Below are 23488 nucleotides of genomic sequence, written 5' to 3'. Positions count from 1 at the left end.
ATGTCTATTGCTTTTTTCGGCATCTGGAGGTGTAGATTTGTTCCAGAGTGGGGAGGGTACAGCAAATTGTTTTCTCCGCTGTCCTGACGACCCTGTGGAGCACTTTCCTAGGTGCCATACCACACACACAGTCCGTACGTGAGCACATTCTTGATGGAACAGTTTTTTGGGTAGATGGTTCTTTCTGAGGATTCTCAGAGAATACAGTCTCTGCTGCACTTTCTTCAGCAGCTCCTTGGTGTTGGCGCTCCAGGTCAGGTCATCCTCCAGCTCAATGCCCAGAAACCTGAACATCGGGACCCTCTCCACACAGGCAGGCCCCGCCAATGATGAGTGGCTGGATGTCAGTTTTGTTTTTTCTAAAGTCCATATCAAGCTCCTTCGTTTTTGTGGTGTTGAGGAGGCAGGTTATTGACTGTGCACCACTCTGACAGCTGCTCAATCTCGTCCCTGTATGCCAGCTCACCCTCCTTACCCGAGATGAGTCGGACCACTGTCGTGTCGTCCGCAAACTTTATGATCTTGTTGCTATGGTGAGTGGGGACACAGTCATATGTATAGAGGGTGTAGAGGAGCAGGCTGAGCGCACAACACTGCGGCGTCCCAGTGTTGAGGCTGAGAGCAGTGGAGGTGTGGGGACCCAGCCTGACCCTCTGGGAGTGACCAGACACTGCAGGTCAGTGATGGAAGACCCAGATCTGCCAGTTTGGACACCAGTCGTTGTGGGAGGATGGTGTTAAACGCCAAGCTGAAGTCCACAAAGAGCAGTCTGGCGTAACTCCCCAGCTGTTCCAGTTGGGTCAGGGCAGCATGAAGGGCTGTGGCAACAGCGTCCTCCGTGGATCTCTTCGCTTTGTAAGCAAATTGAAATGGGTCCAGGTCTGCTGGCAGGCAGGTGATGCTATGACTCCGCACCAGTTTCTCAAAGCACTTCATGAAGTCAGATGTGAGTGCCTCTGGGCAGAAATCATTCAGACTGTTCGTGATGGATTTTTTGGCAGCAGAACAATGATGGAGGACTTGAGGCAGGATGGGACAGTGACTGGTTGAAAATCCTAGTGAAGATTCCGGCCAGTTGATCCGCACAGTCTTTCAGCACCCGTCCAGCCACACTGTCGGTTATGGCTACATGGCCTCATTTTCAGCAGCAGCTCCTTCAGTGTCCTAATGTCCAACTCCCTCAGCATATCCTTAATTTGTCTTGTGTTATACTAATCGGTTATTGGAGAAACCTTTGTAATAACATTAGCACCCCTGACACCTGTTATTCTGTTCCTTTGTGCTGAAACATACTGGCATTCATAGAGTTCAGCTCTGGGTTCAAAAATGGGCAAAATGTAACAACATTCTCAAGAAACATGTCCATCTGTTTGTTTTTCTTTGCGGAATGAAGGCTAGTCCATGAAGAAAGTGCAGATTTCACACAAAGGTGTCCATTACTTTCTTGAGAGAGAAGAGGACGAACAGAATCTGACCAGGATGAAAAAAGAAGAGGGGAGAACAATGGTGGGCAACTGCATAAAAGGAGAAGAACATGAGAGTGTACAGTGTAAGAAACAAACACCTTGACAGATCCTCAGTTAACTTCTTTTGTACATACACACCAAATCCCAGGGTCATCTGTAACAGATTAAAGACCATTATGGGATGCTCGCCTTTGAGTCACAGTTTCAATTGAAAAGCCTCATGTGAAACTGCCAAGTATAAAGAAAAGATTAAAATGAGCAAAAGAGCACAGACATTGGACAGAAGATGACTGGAAAGACATGTTATACTCGGCATCTTGGAGTCGTCTTTCACCTGTTGCAGATGCCACTTTGGTGTGTATTTAGTGGACTGTGGGCCTGTCAGGTCTTTGTTTCTCACACTACACCCTCTGATGTCCTTCCCCTTCTCTGGACTGGTTAGGTCGAGTTTGCCTTTTTCTCTCAAGGCAGTAGTGGACACCTGTGTAGGAAATCTTCAGTTTCTTGGCAATGTGTCACTTGGAATAACCTTCATGCTGCAATTGTTCCTTGAAAAAGCCAGACCCCAAACTTCTGACTGCCAGTGTGCGTGATTAGAATGAGAAAATAACATGTCCTGTGTTCTTCTGTATTCACTGTGCTTCTTTGTATTTTAACAGGCATACACCAGCGTGTCTAAGGCTTCATTGGGTCTGGCAGATCACAGAGAACTTGGGAAGATGATGAACACAATCATATTTCACACAAAAATGGTGGATTCCCTGGTAGAGATGTTAGTGGAAACGTCAGACCTCTCTGTTTTCTGGTAAGGAAATATAACCCTGCAGTGTAGAGCAATGATCTGCCCATTTAAGATGCACTTTTGCATTTTTCTTGTAAAATATCACTTTACCGTCTCGTAACTTGACACTTGGAAGGTCTGCTGTTTTTAAATTTGATTCAAAGGGGTATTATTGGCGGTGCACATTTCAAACTTTTGATCCATTCATCCTTTCCATGTACCCCCAAATCTTGCTACACACCATCTATTCATTCATTCTCCACTCATTCGAAGTTGGGTCATGGGAGCAACAGTCTTAGCAGTGAGGCCCATAGGTTCCTTTCACCAGCCATACTTGCCATCTCATACTGTGATTTCCAAGGCATTCCCAGACCAGCTGGAAGATATAATTGTCCCACTGCTGCCCTACACATTCAGATATTCCTTTAAAAGGAATTCAACGGATTTAGAAAGTCTTCAGACCCTTTCACCTCTTTGACATTTTGTTATGTTTTAGCCTTGTGCTAAAATGATTGAAATTCATTTTTTTTTTCCTCACATCACGTAACACTCAGTCTCCCAGAATGACAAAGCGAAAACAATTTTTGGAATTTTCACAAATTTATTAAATACTAGGGGGTTCCCCCCTGCTCACTTCACTCGCCAAAAGCCCCCATAGGCCTGCGCTAAGTGCCAGCCACTTTGTGTCTCTGCCGCTCACGTTGTGAAGAGGGGGGCTGAACGCACCCCAAGGAGACGCAGTCGCTCCTCCGAAACCCCCTCTTAAATGGCGATACAATGGGAAACACATTGTTTTTTTTTTACCTCCTCTTTACTCGATCAGCTGACTGCCGTGCCACATGATCTGCATCTCGCACGGCGCTTAGAACATTTAAAACCCTGTACAGCAGCCGTCCTACTCTTTGTCTTTGGCTGTTTATTTCCAGCCCCGGGAGTGATTAAATCTTTTGGCACAAAGTCTTGTCTTGTGGGATGTGAGTTCTTGATATTTTTTAGTTTATAATTTAAAAACGGAATAAGAATCTGAAAATCTAACAACGTCACATTAAAGTTTGATAAATTCTGAACAGAATGATACCAAACCCATATGTGTAGGTTTTAAAATAAGCCCGATTTAAAGTGTGACAAAAACCGTGACATAAAAACGCCACACAAAATTGTTGCACTTTTAGGCTTAGGATTTTATATATAATGTGTGTATATATATATATATATATATATATATATATATATATAAAAGAGAGAGAGAGAGAGAGAGACAGACTGCAATATCACATTGACAGAAGAATTCAGACCCTAAACTCGGCAGTAAGTTTGGCCGATGATCTAAACACACACAAATAAATATATATATACACACACACACATATATATACACACACACATATATACAAGGGGGGACCCAAAAATAACCGGAAATATTTTTAAAACGTATTTAATTTTCTGTACAAACTACAATTAGTCTCCTTCAAAGTACTCTCCATTGGCGGAAATACACTTATCTAACCATTTGTTCCATTGTTCGAAACATTTTTTAAATTCGTCTGAAGTAATGCCCATTAATGCTCTGGTCGTTTCTTGTTTTACCTCTTCGACGTCAGCAAAACGCCTTCCTTTCAAGCCTTTTTTTCATCTGAGAGAACAAAAAGAAATCACACGGAGCTAACTCCGGTGAGTAGGGTGGGTGGTTCAGGGTTGTCATACCGTTTCTTGCCAAAAATTGGCGAATGCTGAGATCAGTGTGAGATGGAGTGTTGTCATGATGAAAGAACCAATCGCCCGACTCCCACAAATCAGGGCGTTTCCTTCTCACACTGTTGCGCAACCTTCTTAACACTTCTAGGTAGAATGCTTGGTTTACAGTCTGACCTGCTGGAACAAATTCATAATGCACGAGACCTTTGACATCAAAAAAAGAAATCAACATTATTTTCACTTTTGATTTCACCTGCCGAGCTTTTTTTGCTCGAGGAGAATTCACGGTTTTCCAATGACTGGACTGCTGTTTCGACTCAGGATCGTAACTGTAGCACCACGATTCATCTCCTGTAATAAATATGGAAAAAAAATCTGGGTCATTATCAAACTGATCCTTCATTTCATGACAAGTTTCCAGGCGGCGCTCTTTTTGATTTGCTGTCAGCAATCGCGGGACGAATTTTGCAGAAATTCTTCTCATTTTCAAATCTTGCCAATCTTCAAATCGGCCATCGTAAAAAACGATGCACAAAACTACTTTTACAAAAATTCACTGAACACAAGCACAACCTTCCAGACTGATGGCACTTGGCAGACTGACTTGTGAGGAGTGTAACTAGATCGCCCTAGCGGCCCAACCACGTACTACAAGTACCAACCTAACAACAACAAAATCCCAGTTATTTTTGGGTCCCCCTCGTATATATTGTAACAAAAGAACAGAAACAAGCATAAAGGTTTGGGGTTTTCCGGACCCGTTTACTGTAAACAAAATGTAGTCAGTGTTTTCTCAAACATACAGCAGACAGAAATGAAAATGACAGGCGGACAATTTATGGGGTGGGACCGGAAACAGGCAGACGGAATGCTGGGAAGGAACCGTGGTGGTAGATGGGAGTATGACGTCATCAGAGGGGAACCAGAGGGAAGGACGGGACCCAGAAGTGTTCTGTTCTGTTATCGAGTCGGGGTGAGTACCCCATCGTTTTTCCCGGGTACGATACGCCACGCTGCTTGTTTGGGTCTTTAAGTGTTTCCCTATGCGCTTGTGTGTGACTATATATATATATATATATATATATATATATATATATATATATATATATATATATATATACATATATATATATATATACACACACTATATGGACAAAAGTATTGGGACACACCTCTTAATTATTGTTTCAATCAGACCTGCTGCCACAGGTATATAAAGTCAAGCACCTAACCATGCAGTCTTCATTTATAAACATTTATGAAACAAAGTGGATAATTCTGAAAAGCTCAGTGATTTCAAATGTGGTACTGTGACAGGATGCCACATTTGCAAATGATGATTTATGAAATTTCATTCTTGCTGGATATTCCATGGTCAACTGTAATAAGTGGTATTATTGAAAAGTGGAAGCTTTTAGGTGCAACAGCAACTAATCCATGAAGTGGAAGACCACGTAAAGTCACAGAGCCAAGTCAACGACTGCTAAGGTGCATGGTGCATAAAAGTCGCCAATGCTCTGCTGATTCCATAGCTGAAGAGTTCCAAACTTCCACTGGCATTAATGTAAGCACAAGAACTGTGTGCAATGGGTTTCCATGGATGAGCAGCTGCATGTAAGCCACACATCACCAAGTCCAATGCCACGTGTCAGATGGAGTGGTGTAAAGCACACTGCCACTGGACTGCAGAGCAATGGAAACTTGTTTTATGGAGTGACAAATCACTCTTCTCTGTTTGGCAGTTAGATGGGTGAGACTGGGTCTGGCAGATGCCTGGAGAACTTTACCTGCCTGGCTGCAGTGTGCTAACTGTTAAATTTGGTTGAGGAGTAATAATGGTGTGGGTCTGTTTTTCTGGGTTTGGGGTAGGCCCTTTAAGTCCAGTGAAGGGGAATCTTAATGTTTCAGCATACCAAGACATTTTGGACAATGCTATGCTTCCAACTTTGTGGAAACAGTTCGGGGAAGGCCCTTTTCTACTCCAGCATGACTGTTCCCCAATGCACAAAGCAAGGTCCATAAAGAAATGGTTGGATGAGTTTAGTGTGGAAGAACTTGACTGGCCCACACAGAGCCCTGACCTCAATCTCATCAAAAGCCTTTGGGATGAACTGGAATGGAGATTGCGAGCCAGGCCTTCTTGTCCAGCATCAGTGCCTGACCTCATAAATGCTCTACAGAGTGGGTGGGCACAAATTTCCACAGAAACAGTCGAAAATGTTGTGGAAAGTCTTCCAAGAAGAGTGAAAGCTGTTATAACTGCAAAGGGGGGACGGGACCAAATCCATATTAAATTCTATGTCTTTGAATTGTCATTAAAGTCCCTGTTGGTGTAATGGTCAGCCGTCCCAATACTTTTATCCATGTAGTGTATATATGCCGGGTCACTAAAGACCTGAGGTATGTAATAGTGTTTCCTGCAAGTTCCACGCATTCAACACTTCATACATATACAAGCAGTGTCTGGCTGGACACGAGCCTACAAATAATAGAGTAACATCAGGTATGTGAAACGTTTTTCGTAAGTAGACCAGCCATTGTTTGTGATCCCCGCCAACTTTCCACCTGGCAGCCTGTCATTGCTGAAAGTTGTCCCCCGAAGTCCTCTTCCAGCTTCATTTCCCAGCCAAGAGGACATCCGGTATTGAAACACCAGTAGGATAAATGGATTCACTTTCAGAGAGACTGAATTAAAAAATTCTTAAATGACGATATGCTGCGCCACTTCTTTCCCAGGTAGGCTTAATTCCCATCAGACGCCCTTTACAGTTTGGGCTTTATTTCTTACTTTTTTTCCTCAGACCAGGTGGTAAATCAACAGTGACCTCATGTTTCTAGAACTTTCCAAAAAGAAACTCGCGTGAAGTTTAGTGTACTCAGCTGAGCTATGTGTGATCTTCATCTCCATAGTTCATTACTTTTATGTCATGGATCATTTTTTCAGAATCCTTGTTCACAGAACATGACGGACAAACGAAAAAGTGACCTTCCATGTTTCACCGTACTTTTTAAGAGACAGAATTTTATTATAATTGTTGAGACATGTCACAAGTAAACCTCGTTTGCGTAAGTCTTACATAGCATAGTCTTTTCGTTGCTAAAATATTATTAAACCTGTTGTTTAGCAAGTTTAGTACTTTTTTCTTTATATTATCAGATATTGTTTGAAGTGAACTTCGATGGATCTTAATTAGTAATGCATTGCTGTGCATATTTTATTAAGCTTGGCAAGTATAGTTTTTATTGTGTTTGAGGGTCTTCAGTGTGTTCAAAAAATGTTTGTGTTTTTAGTTTTTACAGCCGGGCCTTTGAGAAAATGTTCCAGCAGTGCTTGGAGCTGCCATCTCAGTCCAGATACTCCATTTCTTTCCCACTTGTTTGTACTCACTTCATGAGCTGCACTCACGAGCTGTGTCCAGAGGAGGTAAGTACTGGCTGTATGGACTTTTTCCTTATCTTACAGTGGATGTTTCATCCTGATGTATTTATTACCTGGCTGGTATTCATATAGAATTTTTTTAATATAATATTTATTTATGTATTTTTTTAAGGAGTTCCCTTAACTCCTACAAGCTACTCCCTTCTGTCAGGAAGCGTATTCTGTCAGAGTTAAGTAGACATTGTACAGTGGATTTGGAAAGGATTCAGACTCCCTACACTTTCTGCACATTTTAATGTGTTGTAGATTTCATTTAAAATAGATAAATTTGCCATTGGCCCCATCAGTCTACACTCAGTAAACCATAATGACCAAGTGAAAGGAAGTAGGTTTTCAGAAAGGTATGCAAATTTTTTTTACCTTTAAAACCCTTTAATTCTGAACAACAATAACAATTCTTGTATTGCCCTAAATCACACAAGAAATGCTTCCCTGTTTTGTGAAAGCTCCCCAGCAAGACAAGGAAAAATAAACTTGTAGGGATAGAAGAAAATGGAAGGGATTTTGGGAGGAGCAATTCAGAGTAAAGAGAGAGACACCCTTCCAGGTAGGTTGGGTGTACAATGGGTGTTAGAAAATAGGGTAAGTACAACACATCTACAGTATATTACTAAACAAAGGTTGTACTGTATATATGCATGGATGCCAGAGGCCAGAAGCACCAAATGCACACGCGCACTGCGCCTCAGCGCCCCAGAGTCAAACCCAGCGGCTTCCCAGAGTCAGTAGGTGGCACCCAAACAACACAACACAACCTGTAAACTAAACTTGAGGTAAAGTGTGCATGGCAGGTTGTATATATGCACAGATGCCAGAGGCCACAAGCAAGCCGTGCACACTACAGCCGCTGCCCAAACGCGAACACTAGCGCATATGAAACCTTCGTTTAGTAATGTAGACCTCCAAGCCCGGATCCACCGCCATGGTCACTTCAGCACGCAAATCCGCTGCTGTCAGCAAATGACTTCTAGCTAACGACACAGCCATAGAAAAACAAAAACAAGACCGCATGGATAAAAACAATGAACGAAGGTGCCTACATCGCGCTTCTGAAACACCAGAACCAGAGGAGTCATGGCTCCAAAAAGAAAAAGCTTTAATACAAATATATTTATTTAATTAAATGAAAACTTTCCCAGGACGCACCCACCCTCTATGATTTTTCTTCCCTCGAAAGATCGGAGGGTACAGAAAGTGATTGCCATTCTTGGATTTGCATTCTTTCGAGAATTGCGGGTTTGCTGGTAAAGAAGAGTAAATAAGTAAATAGTCCTCTTTACAGGCTCGATGGCCACCTCAGAATTACAATACAAAAGCAGAAATGACTTAATTCCAGCATAGAGCTCCCCAACAAGTGCAGGCACGGAGAACCATGATAACTCTCAAGGTAGAATGCAAGAATAGATAATACCATTCATTAAATACAGAACTATATCATATGAGGATACATATTTCTTCAAATATATCAAAAACAAAGTAGTAACTAATGAACATAAATGAAAAACAACATCATCTGTCTGTCAGCTAATTGTAGAACCGCGGTAGAAAAGAGTCAGACAAGCCGGACACATTCAGATTCCTGGAGATCTCGACCAACAAGCTGTCTCCCCCTATTGGCCATACTACAGCTGAGTCAGTGCTGGGCTGTCTATAAAATGACCATCCTACTCGATGATTCCAGTGCGCCTTTATCTGAGATGACTTTTCAATAGCCAGGCAATCAACTTGGAAGTAGAACAGTGGCGCCAAGTGCCACATGAGGATACCGAGAAGACAAACGGAACACTGGAAGGTTAAAGGTTAGGAGCATGTGCTGATACAGGGCATTGCCGCACCCACCACATGACAAACCAACTCAGGATCCCAGATTAGGACCCGAGTGCAGCCATGCAACGGGTAACACCACACTAGTTCAGGCGGAATGGAACCAGTGTGAGGTTTTTTTATGGTGGCTGGAGTGCCAATTCTGCCACCAACCCCCAGGTCTTTCCCTGCAGGTTGGAGGGCCTATATACAGGTCTGGATGCAGATTAACGTCATACCCAGGACAGAGCAATTGCAGGTTAAGGGCCTTGCTCAGCGGCCCAATGAAGTAGAGTCACTTTTGGCGTTTACGGGATTCAAACTGGCAACCTTCCGATTGCCAGTGCAAATCCCTAGCCTTAGAACCACCACTCCACCCTATGGAAGGTTAGTAACAGTTTATAAACATCATATTACTTATGTTTTAGCACTAAAGACTAATAAGATTGATGCAGTATGCACAGTAAATCAGCAGCTCTAGTCAGGGTATGCTAAACTGAAGTTGTGAGTCTTCAACCCAGATTTAAAAGCTGAGACTGAAGAAGCACCTCTTCTAGTAGCAGGCTGACCATTCCACAGCCCTGTAATTCAGTACTTTGTAGAACCCCTTTGGCAGCAATTCCAGCATTGAGTCTTCTTGGGTAAGTCTCCACACCTGGAATTTGTGTAGTTTATTTGATTCTTCCTGGCAGAACCTTTCAAGCTCCGTTAGGCTGCCATCTTCAGGTCTCTCCACGCGTGTAATGAAATTTAATTTTGCGCTTTGGCTGGGTCACTCAAGGACACTCCATTGTTATCTTGGTTGTGGGTCATTATTGTGCTGAAGTCTGAGCTGGCATGCACTCTGGAGCACGTGTTCTTCAAGTGTCTCTCTGTATTGGGCTGCATTCATCCTTCCCTCAATTCCTACCAGTCTCCCTATCCCTGTACCCCTATAGCATGACAGGAATTGATGTATCTCTGAACTTCTATGTTTAGGTCTATCCACATATGCTTTTTGGGGTTTATGTCTTGGCCTCTCAAGGACAGTCATAGACTTGTCGTCAAGCCACTCCAACGCTGTCTTTAACTGTATGCTGAAAGGTGAACCGTCGCCCCAGTCTGAGGATGGTTTGCACTCTGGAGCAGGTTTTCTTCAAGGACCTCTCTGTATTTATGTTAAATTATCCTTCCCTCAATTCTGACCACTTTCCCTGTCCCTGCCACTTAAAAGCACCCACATAGCATGATGCTGCCACCACCATACTTCACCGTAGTGATGGTATTAGGCAGGTAATGAGCAATGCCTTTTCTTCACCAGACACAGTGCTTGGAGTTCTGACCAAAGAGTTCAATTTTTGTTTCACCAGACCAGAGAATCTTTTTGCTGAAGCTCTCAAAGTCATTTAAATGCAGTCTTTTACTCAAAGTGTCCCTGTCTATCCATTTTACTAAAAATTCCTGATTGATGGAGTGCTGCTGAGATGGGGTCATCCTTACAACAGGTTCTCCCATCTCATCATCCAATCTTTAACACTAAAGTCCCTGAAGCCTACAAAAAAAAAACTTGTAATACCGGCCCACCTTAAATTCCTTCGCACCTCCTCATCAGCGTCTGTTGATCTGCAAATGTGTCGATCAGCACTGGCAGCAGGCAGCCTGCTATCCCATCCCCTCAATGATACAGCTTTAGTCGTACACAAAGTTATCCCAGCTCAACACAGGCATGCTGACAAAGTACATGTGCAATGCCACTCCGTATTCAGGAAAAGATCCCAGTCGCCCCACAGGAGAAAGTATTTCCGAAACTCCGAGTCATAAAGCTTACGGAGCTGTTTCTGAACAAAGGAAGCACCGTAACAACAGTTGCATAGTCATTCACGTACGCAGCATTGCACATGTACTGTGTCAGCGTGCCTGTGTCGATCAAACACATGAAGCTCTACAGTCTACATGTGACTTGACGCTGTAGGAAGAGAAGTAAATAAATCAAGGTAAATAATGTTTGATCTGTCTTTTATATAAGTAACATATAAATGTTTTTCATACAAAGACCATCACAAAACATAATCACAAACAGATATTTGCACGATACCTTGGTGAGCCCGGCATGCCCTGCTGATTCTTTGAAGGACATGCATGTGGCAGATTGGCTGGCAGGATGAAGCCAGACCTGTTGTTGCATCCAAACAGTGCCATCTTTTGCGTTTACGCCTGGTGTGGCTGCATTGTTCTTATACAGTTAGGTCCATAAATATTTGGACAGAGACAACTTTTTTCTAATTTTGGTTCTGTACTTTACCACAATGACGCGTTGCTGAGTTCACCAGTGCTTGCTTTCTTTGTCAGGATCTACCAAACTATAGATTTTGCCACTCATAATATTGTAGCAATTTCTCAGATGGGTTTGTTCTGCTTTCGCAGTTTAAGGATGGCTTCTTTCACCTGCATGGAGAGCTCCTTTGACCGCATGTTGTCTGTTCACAGCAAAATCTTCCACATGCAAGCACCACACCTCAAATCAACTCCAGGCCTTTTATCTGTATTATTGATAATGACATAACGACAGACTTGCCCACACCTGCCCATGAAATAGCCTTTGAGTCAATTGTCCAATTACTTTTGAGCCCCTGAAATGAAGGGATTGTGTTCAAAAAATGCTTTAGTTGCCTCACATTTTTATGCAATTGTTTTGTTCACCCCACAGAATTAAAGCTGAAAGTCTGCATTTCAACTGCATTTGAGTTGTTTCTTTTAAAATTCATTGTGGTAATGTACAGAACCAAAATGAGAAAAGAGTTGTCTCTGTCCAAATATTTATGGACCTAACTGTATGTGAGTGGACAGTTCTTGTGGGAAGGGCTTTTGTTCTCTTTTTCCGATGTAGAACCCTCATCTGAGTTCACCTCTGTTATAGCACGTCATTATTTGAAAACTAACTAAGATAGGAAAGGCACTATATGATAGATAGGTAGATAGATACAGTGGTGTGAAAAACTATTTGCCCCCTTCCTGATTTCTTATTCTTTTGCATGTTTGTCACACAAAATGTTTCTGATCATCAAACACATTTAACCATTAGTCAAATATAACACAAGTAAACACAAAATGCAGTTTGTAAATGGTGGTTTTTATTATTTAGGGAGAAAAAAAATCCAAACCTACATGGCCCTGTGTGAAAAAGTAATTGCCCCTAAATAATAAAAACCACCATTTACAAACTGCATTTTGTGTTTACTTGTGTTATATTTGACTAATGGTTAAATGTGTTTGATGATCAGAAACATTTTGTGTGACAAACATGCAAAAGAATAAGAAATCAGGAAGGGGGAAAATAGTTTTTCACACCACTGTAGATAGGTAGATACATAGGTGGGAATGGCACTATATGATTGAAAAAAAGAAAGAAAGAAAACTTGTCACAAATGGGGGAACTTTGCTCTTTACAAACGTTCTTTAAATAAATGAGTACAGTAATCCCTCACTTATCGCGGGAGATAGGTTCCAAGGCCGACCGCGATAACTGAATTTCCACGAAGTAGGGACACTATATTTATTTAATTATTTAACATGTATTTGGACGTTTTTAAACCCTCCCTGTATTGTTTACAACCCACCCTTTACTCTATTAATAACCGGGACAACTGCTAAGCAATATGAAATCGGTAGATAAGTTTACATTTACTGTATAGCAAAGTACACGTAGCAGCTTGTAGGCGGTCATGACGTCGTTGACCTTGTTGCGAAGATTCCTAAAGCAGATTCCATCCAGAATACTGCCTTATCACGTCCACTTGCAACTCGTTTTGTGCCCTGGTTAAAGGACACTGCGGCCGTAGATCTTATATGCTTTTCCTCCTTTTTAAATAAAAAGAATCGTGGACTCATTAATGCTATAATGGTGTCCTGCAGCGGTGTAGCTGTTCCCTTCCTTCAACATATCCAAAACTTTTACCTTTTCTGCAATCATTTGCATCTTCTGTTGGCGCTTAGACACGGCCCCGGAAGCAGTAGCACGTTAATGCTGAATGAGTGAGATGAGACTTCCTGGTTAATGCAGCACTCCGTCGCTGAGCCAATCAGCAGCACACAGGAACTTAACTGCGTGCTCTGATTGGGTAGCTTCTCAGCCATCCGCCAATAGCATCTCTTGTATGAAATCAACTGGGCAAACCAACTGAGGAAGCAAGTACCAGAAGTAAAAAGACCCATTGTCCGCAGAAACCCGCGAAGCAGCGAAAAATCCGCGTTATATATTTAGATATGCTTACATATAAAATCCACAAAGTTGTGAATCCGCGAAAAGTGAACCGCGAAGTAGTGAGGGATTACTGTACATAAATAGGTAGGTAAGAGAGTAAATCAATATAAACACACTCTTTGGTTTGGCCACCCACCAGAATGACTATAAACCAAGACAATTAAAAAGAAGTAAAAGTGAAGTGCTATACTGGAGTATTGGTGTTGGCATTACGGAGCCCCCAAAGTGTTTCTTGACACACTATGCTGAATAATTTCTTGGCTGAGTTTGTCTCTCCCTCAGTTCTGACCAGCCTCCCTGTCTCCATAGCAGGATTCTTTACCATGGTGAGAGTTTTAGGCAAGTAATGAGCAGTGCCTGGTCTTTGCCAGACATAGTACTTGGAGTTCTGACCAAAGAATTCAATTTTGGTGTCATCAGACAACTGAATCTTTTACCCCCTCATGCTCTCAGTCTCCTTTAAATGCAATCATATGCCCATCTAGCCACTCTACCATAAGTGTCTGATTGATGGAATGCTGCAGTGATGGTTGTCCTTCCAGGAGGTTCTCCCATCTCATCATCCTGTCTTTAGCTCCTCTAAATTGACCATTGGGTTGTTGATCACGTCCCCAATTAAGGCCCTTCTTATTCGGTTATTCAGTTTGTAAGGCGTTTTTCAGTTCAGTAGCCTTTCTTGACATACTTCTGCTGAATTAATTTGTTGGCTGAAGGTTCACACAGTGTTGGTGTGTCAGAGAGAGGATGTGCAGTAAAGTTAAGGTTAGGGAACCTGTTTCCACAGCAAATGGCCTGAACACTTAGATCAGGGGTCCCCAATCACAGTCCTGAAGGGCCACAGTGGCTGCCATTTTTTGTTCTAACCTGGTTGCTTAGTTAGAAAGCAATTCTTGCCAATAAATTTAATTTCAAGGCTTGTTAGAGCTTTAACTCTGCCATGTCAGGTCATTCTCATATCCTCGATTTTTCTTCCCCTTTCTAAGGATCTCATCCAAATGATTTGAAGGCTAAAATGGAGGAGTAATTCTCAGTCCTTCACTTTTTTCTCTTCACTTTCCTTCCAAGTATTTAATTAAACCCAATAGTGCATGATAAATACAGAGGTGTAAATGGTAACAAGCTACATGGAGAAATACTGGTCTCTTCTGTCATCTGCATGTTATTGCTAATTAGGAGCAATTAAAAATTAAGAATACAGCTGTTTAAGACTAACATAAGCAATAAGGGTCCAAAATCTTAATGAGCGAGACAACTAAAGTGAATCAGAAGTGTTATTTGAGCAATAAGGGCTTCTTATTAAGCAGCTGGGTTGGAGCAAAAACTCTGCAGTCACTGCGGCCCTCCAGGACCGTGATTGAGGACCCCTGACTCAGATGAACAAAGAAATTTCATTTTTTGATCATTAATTAATTTGCAAACTTTTATAAGAACATGTCTTCACTTTGTCATTATGGGTTAAAAATTATAAATATCCATTTCAAATTAAATCAACAACGCTGTATAGTGTGCAGAAAGTGCAGGGGTCTGATTTCGCTGTGGATTTTTCATAATGCCTCTTGTCATTTTGTTAACATTAGGGTTACATGTGCACTGCTCTACACTACATTTTCAAATGCACTTAATCCAAATCACAGCGGCGGTTAGCGTCAAGGGAGAGACTCTCTCCGCTTTGGGGGAGGTGGGGGATTTACGGGTGGGCTTGTTAATGCAGGGCTATTCAAATGGAGAGCGTCTGCGGTGAAACACAAACCAACTCAGTGGGAAGGAAGTGGATGCTGGGACTGAAATTTTGCTTCCCCACCCCATACTTGCATTTGGGCTGGTCATAGGGCAAGACTGCTTACATTAGGCAGTGGAAAATTTTTACTGAGGTTAGAAAAGGGGAAAAAATGTTTATTTAAGGCTGAGAAAACAAGATTGTGTAAATGATTGGTAAATTGCACACAGGAGCTGCAGACATGGAGCTCAGTTGATTCTAAAGGTCACTTGAAACGCTTTTTCATTCTGCTGTCTGGCTGCACTTAAGGCTCAAGAAATAATGCCATGTCTTTCACAAACTACCCTGGAATTAAATTAGCTCTCTTCCCCCAACGACCTGTAAATGAAATGCTCCTTTACTAAAGTTTATCCTTTGTGTCAATAAACTGACTCATAGTTGTTATATCCCTCCTTGTACCCCAGTGGGTGTTTGACTTCATTTCTCTTGTCACTGGTCCGCTTCCCTCAAATGTATAAGCGTGAAGGCACTTTCATAAATAAGATTTATTGAGCTCTACAAGTCTTCAGTTTTCCTTCTTCAAATACTAAGACTCCCTTGTCTCAGCATGTCCCTGAAATGAGTCCACTTGACACAACTTTAAACAGCTGCAGACTGTATTTGTGTTGGACAAGCACGAGGAGTTTCCAGGAAAATTTCCATGTAAGACAAAGAAAAAAAAAAAAAAACTTTTTTCTTTGAAAATTATGGTTAGGGTGGCACGGTGGCGCAGCGCTGCTGCCTCGCAGTTAGGAGACCTGGGTTCGCTTCCCGGGTCCTCACTGCGTGGAGTTTGCATGTTCTCCCTGTGTCTGCGTGGGTTTCCTCAGACAGTCCAAAGACATGCAGGGTAGTTGCATTGGCAATCTTAAATTGTCCCTAATGTGTGCTTGGTGTGTGTGTGTGCCCTGTGATGGGCTGGCGCCCTGCCCGGGATTTGTTCCTGCCTTGCGCCCTGTGCTGGCTGGGATTGGCACCAGCAGACTCCCGTGACCCTGTGTTAGGATATGATGACTGACTGACAATTTATGGTTTTAAGAGTAAATAAGCGCTCTGCCTCAAAGGTCACTTCAGCGCTGGGTGAAGCTAAATTAATAATAATAATAATACATTTTATTTATACAAGGCGCCTTTCTGAGAACTCAAGGACACCAAACAAACAATAAATAAATAAAGACACATTATAAACAACTTAAAACATCAGAAAATATAAAAATTAAAACCAAACAAGCCACTGTAATCATAAAGAAAAAGCCATTTTAAACAGATGCGTTTTAAGTTTGCATTTGAAGGATGAAAATGATTTGGTATTTCTAAGCTCGGTAGGTAATGAATTCCAGAGCTTGGGAGCAGAACGGCTGAATGCTGTGCTCCCCATGGTGGTTAGACGGGTGAGAGGGACGGTCAGATGGATGGAGGAAGAGAATCTAAGGTTACGGAAGGAAATGGCAACATGAAGAAGGTTGGACAGATATGGAGGGGGGCAAGGTTATGAATGTACAGTTGTGCTTGAAAGTTTGTGAACCTTTTAGAATTTTCTATATTTCTGCGTAAATATGACCTAAAACATCATCAGATTTTCACTCAAGTGCTAAAAGTAGATAAAGAGTAACCAGTTAAACAAATAAGACAAATATATTATACTTGGTCTTTTATTTATTAAGGAAAATGATTGAATATTACATATTTGTGAGTGGCAGAGTTCACCAGGTTTTCCAAGGAGTAGAAACTTTATTGCTGTTCTGCCAGTTACAAGGCTTTACAAGGAACAGCTGTCAAAGTTGACACACTGGCCCTGACTCCTGCTCAAAAGACCACAAAGTCTTCTTTATCGAGGAGATCCAGCGGGCCGGTGTACAGTGAGTCTGGGGAAAAGAGAGACAGGAGAGTGAGAGACCTCAGGATGGCTGCAGCTCGATCTTTTAAATGTTCGTAGCCTTCACGCGGCAAGCCGACAGCTGCTCCCGCAAAGAGGTACTGAAAGAGTGTGTTGCTTTTCCTTTGAAAAACTATTTAAGAGAGGGGGGTTTCTGAAGGGCTGCCGCGTCCCCCTGCAGTAGCAGTCACAACACATACCATGCTGTCCACGCGATGTGACAGAAATTCACCCAGGTGACCTTCTTCGATTAGTTTCAAGTTCCAGTTCCAGAACTCACATTCTCATTGTAGGGCGTTTTCAGTTTTGGACAGGAGTTAGCATGGGCACTCTGACTGGCCTGCAGCAACTTAGAATGTTCAGGGAGAATGGCATTTTGGCAGGGATTGTAGTGTTAAAATTATCTGTGATTTGTGCCATAGTAGTCCTTCTGCTGATTTGTTTTAATACAAGATAGCCTTTTGTCAACGACTTGCTTCCGAACCCCCTGTAAGAGGTTCATGGTTTTTCCTTCCACGGACAGCCATCAGTAGGTACTCACCCACGGCCTTGCCATTTCAGAAAATGATCTGACTCTAAGGCTAGTGACCTTCCGATTGCCAGTTCGAATCCCGTAAATGTCAATAGGGACTCAGCTCTGTTGAGCCCTTGAGCAAGGCTCTTAACCTGCAATTGCTGAGTGCTTTGAGTAGTGAGAAAAGCGCTATATAAATGCAAAGAATTATTATTATTAAAGTCACTTAGGTCCTTACACCTGCCTGTATCTTCTGCTTTCAACACGAGTACCTAATGTCAACTTATCATATAATGTATTCCTTAACTTTGACATGCACCATTGTTACGATATAGTTGACTTTATTCACGTACATTGTGGTGGTCATAATGTTTTTAGATCATCAACGTATATATGTTTATTTCATTCAATACATCTAGTGGATAGGACAGCAAAAGAACTTGTAAGTTGGTCTTGAGCCACTCTGACTAGACATTCCTAAGCTTAAATAGGCATAGCTAAGAAACAAAAGCTAAAGAGCAGTTAATCATCTTATAGTCTGTGAAAAGTAAGAAACTTATCACATGATCAAAGCTACTCTGTGTTTTAGGTAAGGCTGGCAGAGGTCCTTTGTCCACTAATTTGTACACAGTGGTGTGAAAAACTATTTGCCCCCTTCCTGATTTCTTATTCTTTTGCATGTTTGTCACACAAAATGTTTCTGATCATCAAACACATTTAACCATTAGTCAAATATAACACAAGTAAACACAAAATGCAGTTTGTAAATGATGGTTTTTATTATTTAGGGAGAAAAAAAATCCAAACCTACATGGCCTTGTGTGAAAAAGTAATTGCCCCCTGAACCTAATAACTGGTTGGGCCACCCTTAGCAGCAATAACTGCAATCAAGCGTTTGCGATAACTTGCAATGAGTCTTTTACAGCGCTCTGGAGGAATTTTGGCCCACTCATCTTTGCAAAATTGTTGTAATTCAGCTTTATTTGAGGGTTTTCTAGCATGAACCCGCCTTTTTAAGGTCATGCCATAGCATCTCAATTGGATTCAGGTCAGGACTTTGACTAGGCCTCTCCAAAGTCTTCATTTTGTTTTTCTTCAGCCATTCAGAGGTGGATTTGCTGGTGTGTTTTGGGTCATTGTCCTGTTGCAGCACCCAAGATCGCTTCAGCTTGAGTTGACGAACAGATGGCCAGACATTCTCCTTCAGGATTTTTTGGTAGACAGTAGAATTCATGGTTCCATCTATCACAGCAAGCCTTCCAGGTCTTGAAGCAGCAAAACAACCCCAGACCATCACACTACCACCACCATATTTTACTGTTGGTATGATGTTCTTTTTCTGAAATGCTGTGTTCCTTTTACGCCAGATGTAACGGGACATTTGCCTTCCAAAAAGTTCAACTTTTGACTCATCAGTCCACAAGGTATTTTCCCAAAAGTCTTGGCAATCATTGAGATGTTTCTTAGCAAAATTGAGACAAGCCCTAATGTTCTTTTTGCTTAACAGTGGTTTGCGTCTTGGAAATCTGCCATGCAGGCCGTTTTGCCCAGTCTCTTTCTTATGGTGGAGTCGTGAACACTGACCTTAATTGAGGCAAGTGAGGCCTGCAGTTCTTTAGACGTTGTCCTGGGGTCTTTTGTGACCTCTCGGATGAGTCGTCTCTGTGCTCTTGGGGTAATTTTGGTCGGCCGGCCACTCCTGGGAAGGTTCACCACTGTTCCATGTTTTTGCCATTTGTGGATAATGGCTCTCACTGTGGTTCGCTGGAGTCCCAAAGCTATAGAAATGGCTTTATAACCTTTACCAGACTGATAGATCTCAATTACTTCTGTTCTCATTTGTTCCTGAATTTCTTTGGATCTTGGCATGATGTCTAGCTTTTGAGGTGCTTTTGGTCTACTTCTCTGTGTCAGGCAGCTCCTATTTAAGTGATTTCTTGATTGAAACAGGTGTGGCAGTAATCAGGCCTGGGGGTGGCTACGGAAATTGAACTCAGGTGTGATACACCACAGTTAGGTTATTTTTTAACAAGGGGGCAATTACTTTTTCACACAGGGCCATGTAGGTTTGGATTTTTTTTCTCCCTAAATAATAAAAACCATCATTTACAAACTGCATTTTGTGTTTACTTGTGTTATATTTGACTAATGGTTAAATGTGTTTGATGATCAGAAACATTTTGTGTGACAAAGAATAAGAAATCAGGAAGGGGGCAAATAGTTTTTCACACCACTGTATATAGACATGAACATATCTGTTGGTCCCCTTCCGGTTCATTGAAAAAGTGCTGTATGCCCCCTGAAAAGAGATGAAATGAAAAGCAACTGTCCTCTGTATACCCGTATACCTTTAACATGTCATCAAGTAAAGCAAAGCAAGTGTGACAAAAAGATCAAGAATGACTTATTCCACAACAATCTTCTAAAATGGCCTGGACACATTTGTCGATACCCTTAGGAAAGATCTGTTAGACTGGATTTAAATGATTTTTTCAAACTCGCTGTTTTCTTGAGTTCATATCACACTTGTCTCTCCAATCGTTCAATCAGCCATTCAGCCCATTTAAATGAAGAAAAGTTGTCACTCTGCTGTTTGGTGTCATCGTGTGTCCCACACTGAACATGAAGCAGAGAAAGCAAAGGAGAGAGCTGTCTGAGGAGATCAGAAAGAAAACGACAGACAAGCGTGTTAAAGGCAAAAGGCTAGAAGACCATCATCTCCAAGAAGCTTGATGTTCATGTAACAACAGTTACAAATATTATGAAGAAGCTGAAGGTCCATGGGACTGTAGCCAACCATGTCCACAAAATAAAATTTCGACCTCAGAATGGTAGTGAGAATGGCAGACGAAAAGCCAAAGACAACTTCCAAACAGTTATAAGCTGAACTCCAAGGTCAAGGGCCATTGGTGTCTGATTGCACCATCCGTCACTTTTTGAGTGACAGTGAGCTCAATGGAAGAAGACCTGGGAGTACCCCACTGTTGAAAGAAATAAAAAAGCCAGATGGGAATTTGGACAGGTGAGACACAGCTAGAGCTTTCTGGCAAATCACGTCAGCTCTACATCCACAGACGGAGCAAAATGAAGCTTTCAAAGAAAAGAACACCCGACCTACTGTGAAACATGGAGTTGGCTCGCTTATGTTTTGGAGCTGCTTTGCTGTGTCTGGCATGGGGTGCCTTGAGTCTGTGCAGGGAACAATGAAATCTCAAAACTATCAAGACATTCTGGAGTGAAACGTACAGCCCAGCATCAGAAAGCTTGTGTCTCAGTCACAGCTTATGGACCCTTCAACAGGGTAAGGAACTAAAACACACAGCTAAAAACACCAGAGAATGGCTAAGAACACAACATCGGACTATTCTGAAGTGGCCTTCTATGAGCCCCGATTTGAATCCTGTCAAGCATCTATGGAAAGAACTGAAACATGCAGTCTGGAGAAGACCTCCCTTCAAACTTAACCCAGCTGGAGGACGAGTAGGCCAAATGACCTGTGGAGAGGTGACAGAAGTCTCATGGAAAGCTCCAGGAATCGCTTGTGTGCCAGGATTGCAAACTCTAAAGGTTGTGCAAGCAAATATTAAGAATCCCATGATTTCTGTCCATGCCACTTTCATTTAAGTTCCTACCTGAAATATTCTGTTGAATCAAAACTCCAAAGTGTGATGATGCGGGTCCGGCTCCATGCTCCCACCTCTCTTCTGGGAGCCTCTAGAACCGAACACCATCAGTAATGTAAGAGGATGAGCTGTGCAATGAGGACAAATCACACTAGGTGCAAGGGGATGGTGTAAAAAGTGTACAGCTGCCTTTATTACAAATTCTCAAACAGTGTCCAAAAAGAAAGTGCAGTGATTCAAATGGTAATAGTTAATCCCTAAAAACAATGAAATAAAAGTGGAGTTTAAAATCCAAAATAAGTAAATCCTTTAAAAACAACAGGTTGGAAGTTGTCCTTTTGTAAAAGCCTGGTGCTGCCTTATAGCTGGTGGCTCCCCTGCTTCACCCATACAGGCCATGCAACAGTGGGGTTGCCCTCCCTGCAGCAGCAGCTGACTCTCTTCTTGGTCCAGTAGCCTTCCGTCCCCCTGGCTACGTACAGCCCCTGCTGGACTGAGACTCGGGTTCCCCCCATGCTGAGGCTCAACTCTCCCAAGGCTCCCTGACTCCCACTGTCATCCATACTGCGGGTCATTCCTACTCCTCTGAAGTGCTCAGCTGGAGTGACCGCTTCTTTCTGCCCCTGAGTGTCAGCCAAATACTCCTTCCGGGCTCTCCTCCGAGCGAGCCTGCTCACTCACTCCTGCACCGGCTCTCCGCACCTCCTGCCTTCTTTCTCTGGTCTGTTTCTTCAATCTTTTTTTATTCATTATTGTCTCCGGACTCACACTGATGTGGCACAGGTGTGGCGAATAGCAGCTCCCTGCATCAATTACGGACACGGGCGATCCCACATCTCTGCACTTCAGTGCGGAAACGCCCCACCCGTATTGCACATAGGAACCACTCCAGCCACACTACCACGCCCCCTCCTTAAGCCGTGAGTACGGAGATTATTTATTTAAAAAACTGCCCATTCGTTTTGAGCCGCTGACCTGCTATATCATACAAAGTTAAGTCTGATTTTGTTAAATATGCAATAAACAATGATTGCGTGCCAATGACTTTTGTCAATTTCAGGTTATTTTCAAATACAATTGTAAGGTTCTTTTTTTGTCTTGGTGGGGTACCAACAAATTTGTCTACATCTGTATATATAAGGGTGGCATGGTGGCGCAGTGGTAGCGCTGCTGCTTCGCAGTTAGGGGACCTGGGTTCGCTTCCCGGGTCCTCCCTGCATGGGTTTCCTCCCACAGTCCAAAGACATGCAGGTTAGGTGCATTGGCGATTCTAAATTGGCCCTTGGATGTGTGGCTTTGTGCCCTGCGGTGGGTTGGCGCCCTGCCCGGGATTGGTTCCTGCCTTGTGCCCTGTGTTGGCCTGGATTGGCTCCAGCAGACCCCCCGTGTCCCTGTGTTTGGATTCAGCGGGTTGGAAAATGGATGGATGGATGGATGGATGTGTATATAAATTATAAAATTTCTGTCTGTCTGTTCAAGCATCACACGAAAACCAGCAGACCTACCTGAAGGTGCGGAAACAGACAAAATATTTTGAGAGAAAGTAGCAGAGAAGTTGATTAAAATCAGCATACAGGGTGTCTCATATACTATACAGAGTAACCCTGAACGTTTTTGTAGGGAGAAATGTACTTTAAGAAGTGCCATAAAAGAAATCTACTTAATAAAAATTAATTTGTGAACAGCATGAGAGTAAATAACAGCTGTGAATTTATTTCTCCACCGATGTTTTAATGTGCTTTATTTTTGTTTATGGAAATGAAAGATGTGGCTCTTTTCTAATTGTGTTTATTTGTTAGCAGTGACAAAAAGCTTGCAATTTTCTAGTAGCTGCAGCAAAAAAAGACATTCTTGGCATGCCTTGGATATTCAATGCCTACCTTAACAATCTAACGTTCTCCAGCCTGCTTTAACCCCATTTCGGGTTTAGGGTCGACCCTACACCTGCAATGTGGTGAGCAAAGTGGTAACCAGTTGCCTACATGAGACTTTGAATCATCACCTGTCGTCTTTAATATATACTTTTCTGACCAAAGTATTTGTTTTATAGAGACATCATATTGGGGACCGAAGTTTGTCTTTGTGCAACATGTTTTTGGATGAAATGCAAAACAAGCCCGGAACCTCATCACAGACATTTGTACAGAGCAGTTGCACTCTGAGTGACCAGGTAAGGGGATGAGAAATTGTAATCTGTGTGAGTGTTTCTGTCAAATATTTTTATTAATTTATTCACTTATTTTCTTACCGTTCCTGTACTGTTAGTTCTGGGTAAGTGCCCTTTTTATGCTTTCT

General features: G+C 42.3%; 1 protein-coding gene across 1 annotated transcript in view; it reads left to right on the top strand.

Annotated features, from left to right (window-relative positions):
- The window catches only part of nckap1 (NCK-associated protein 1), a 272226-nt gene that overhangs the window by 181909 nt on the left and 66829 nt on the right, over positions 1-23488 (top strand). The window contains 4 exon segments of the mRNA XM_051930467.1: positions 2126-2271; positions 7234-7366; positions 23244-23298; positions 23301-23355. Of these exon segments, the coding sequence (XP_051786427.1) occupies positions 2126-2271; positions 7234-7366; positions 23244-23298; positions 23301-23355 (389 nt within the window).

The sequence above is a fragment of the Erpetoichthys calabaricus genome, chromosome 8, assembly GCF_900747795.2.
Source record: "Erpetoichthys calabaricus chromosome 8, fErpCal1.3, whole genome shotgun sequence".
In the NCBI taxonomy this organism is placed as follows: Eukaryota; Metazoa; Chordata; class Cladistia; order Polypteriformes; family Polypteridae; genus Erpetoichthys; species Erpetoichthys calabaricus.
The sequence above is the reverse complement of the archived record's forward strand: the minus strand, read 5'-3'. Positions and strand labels throughout refer to the sequence as shown.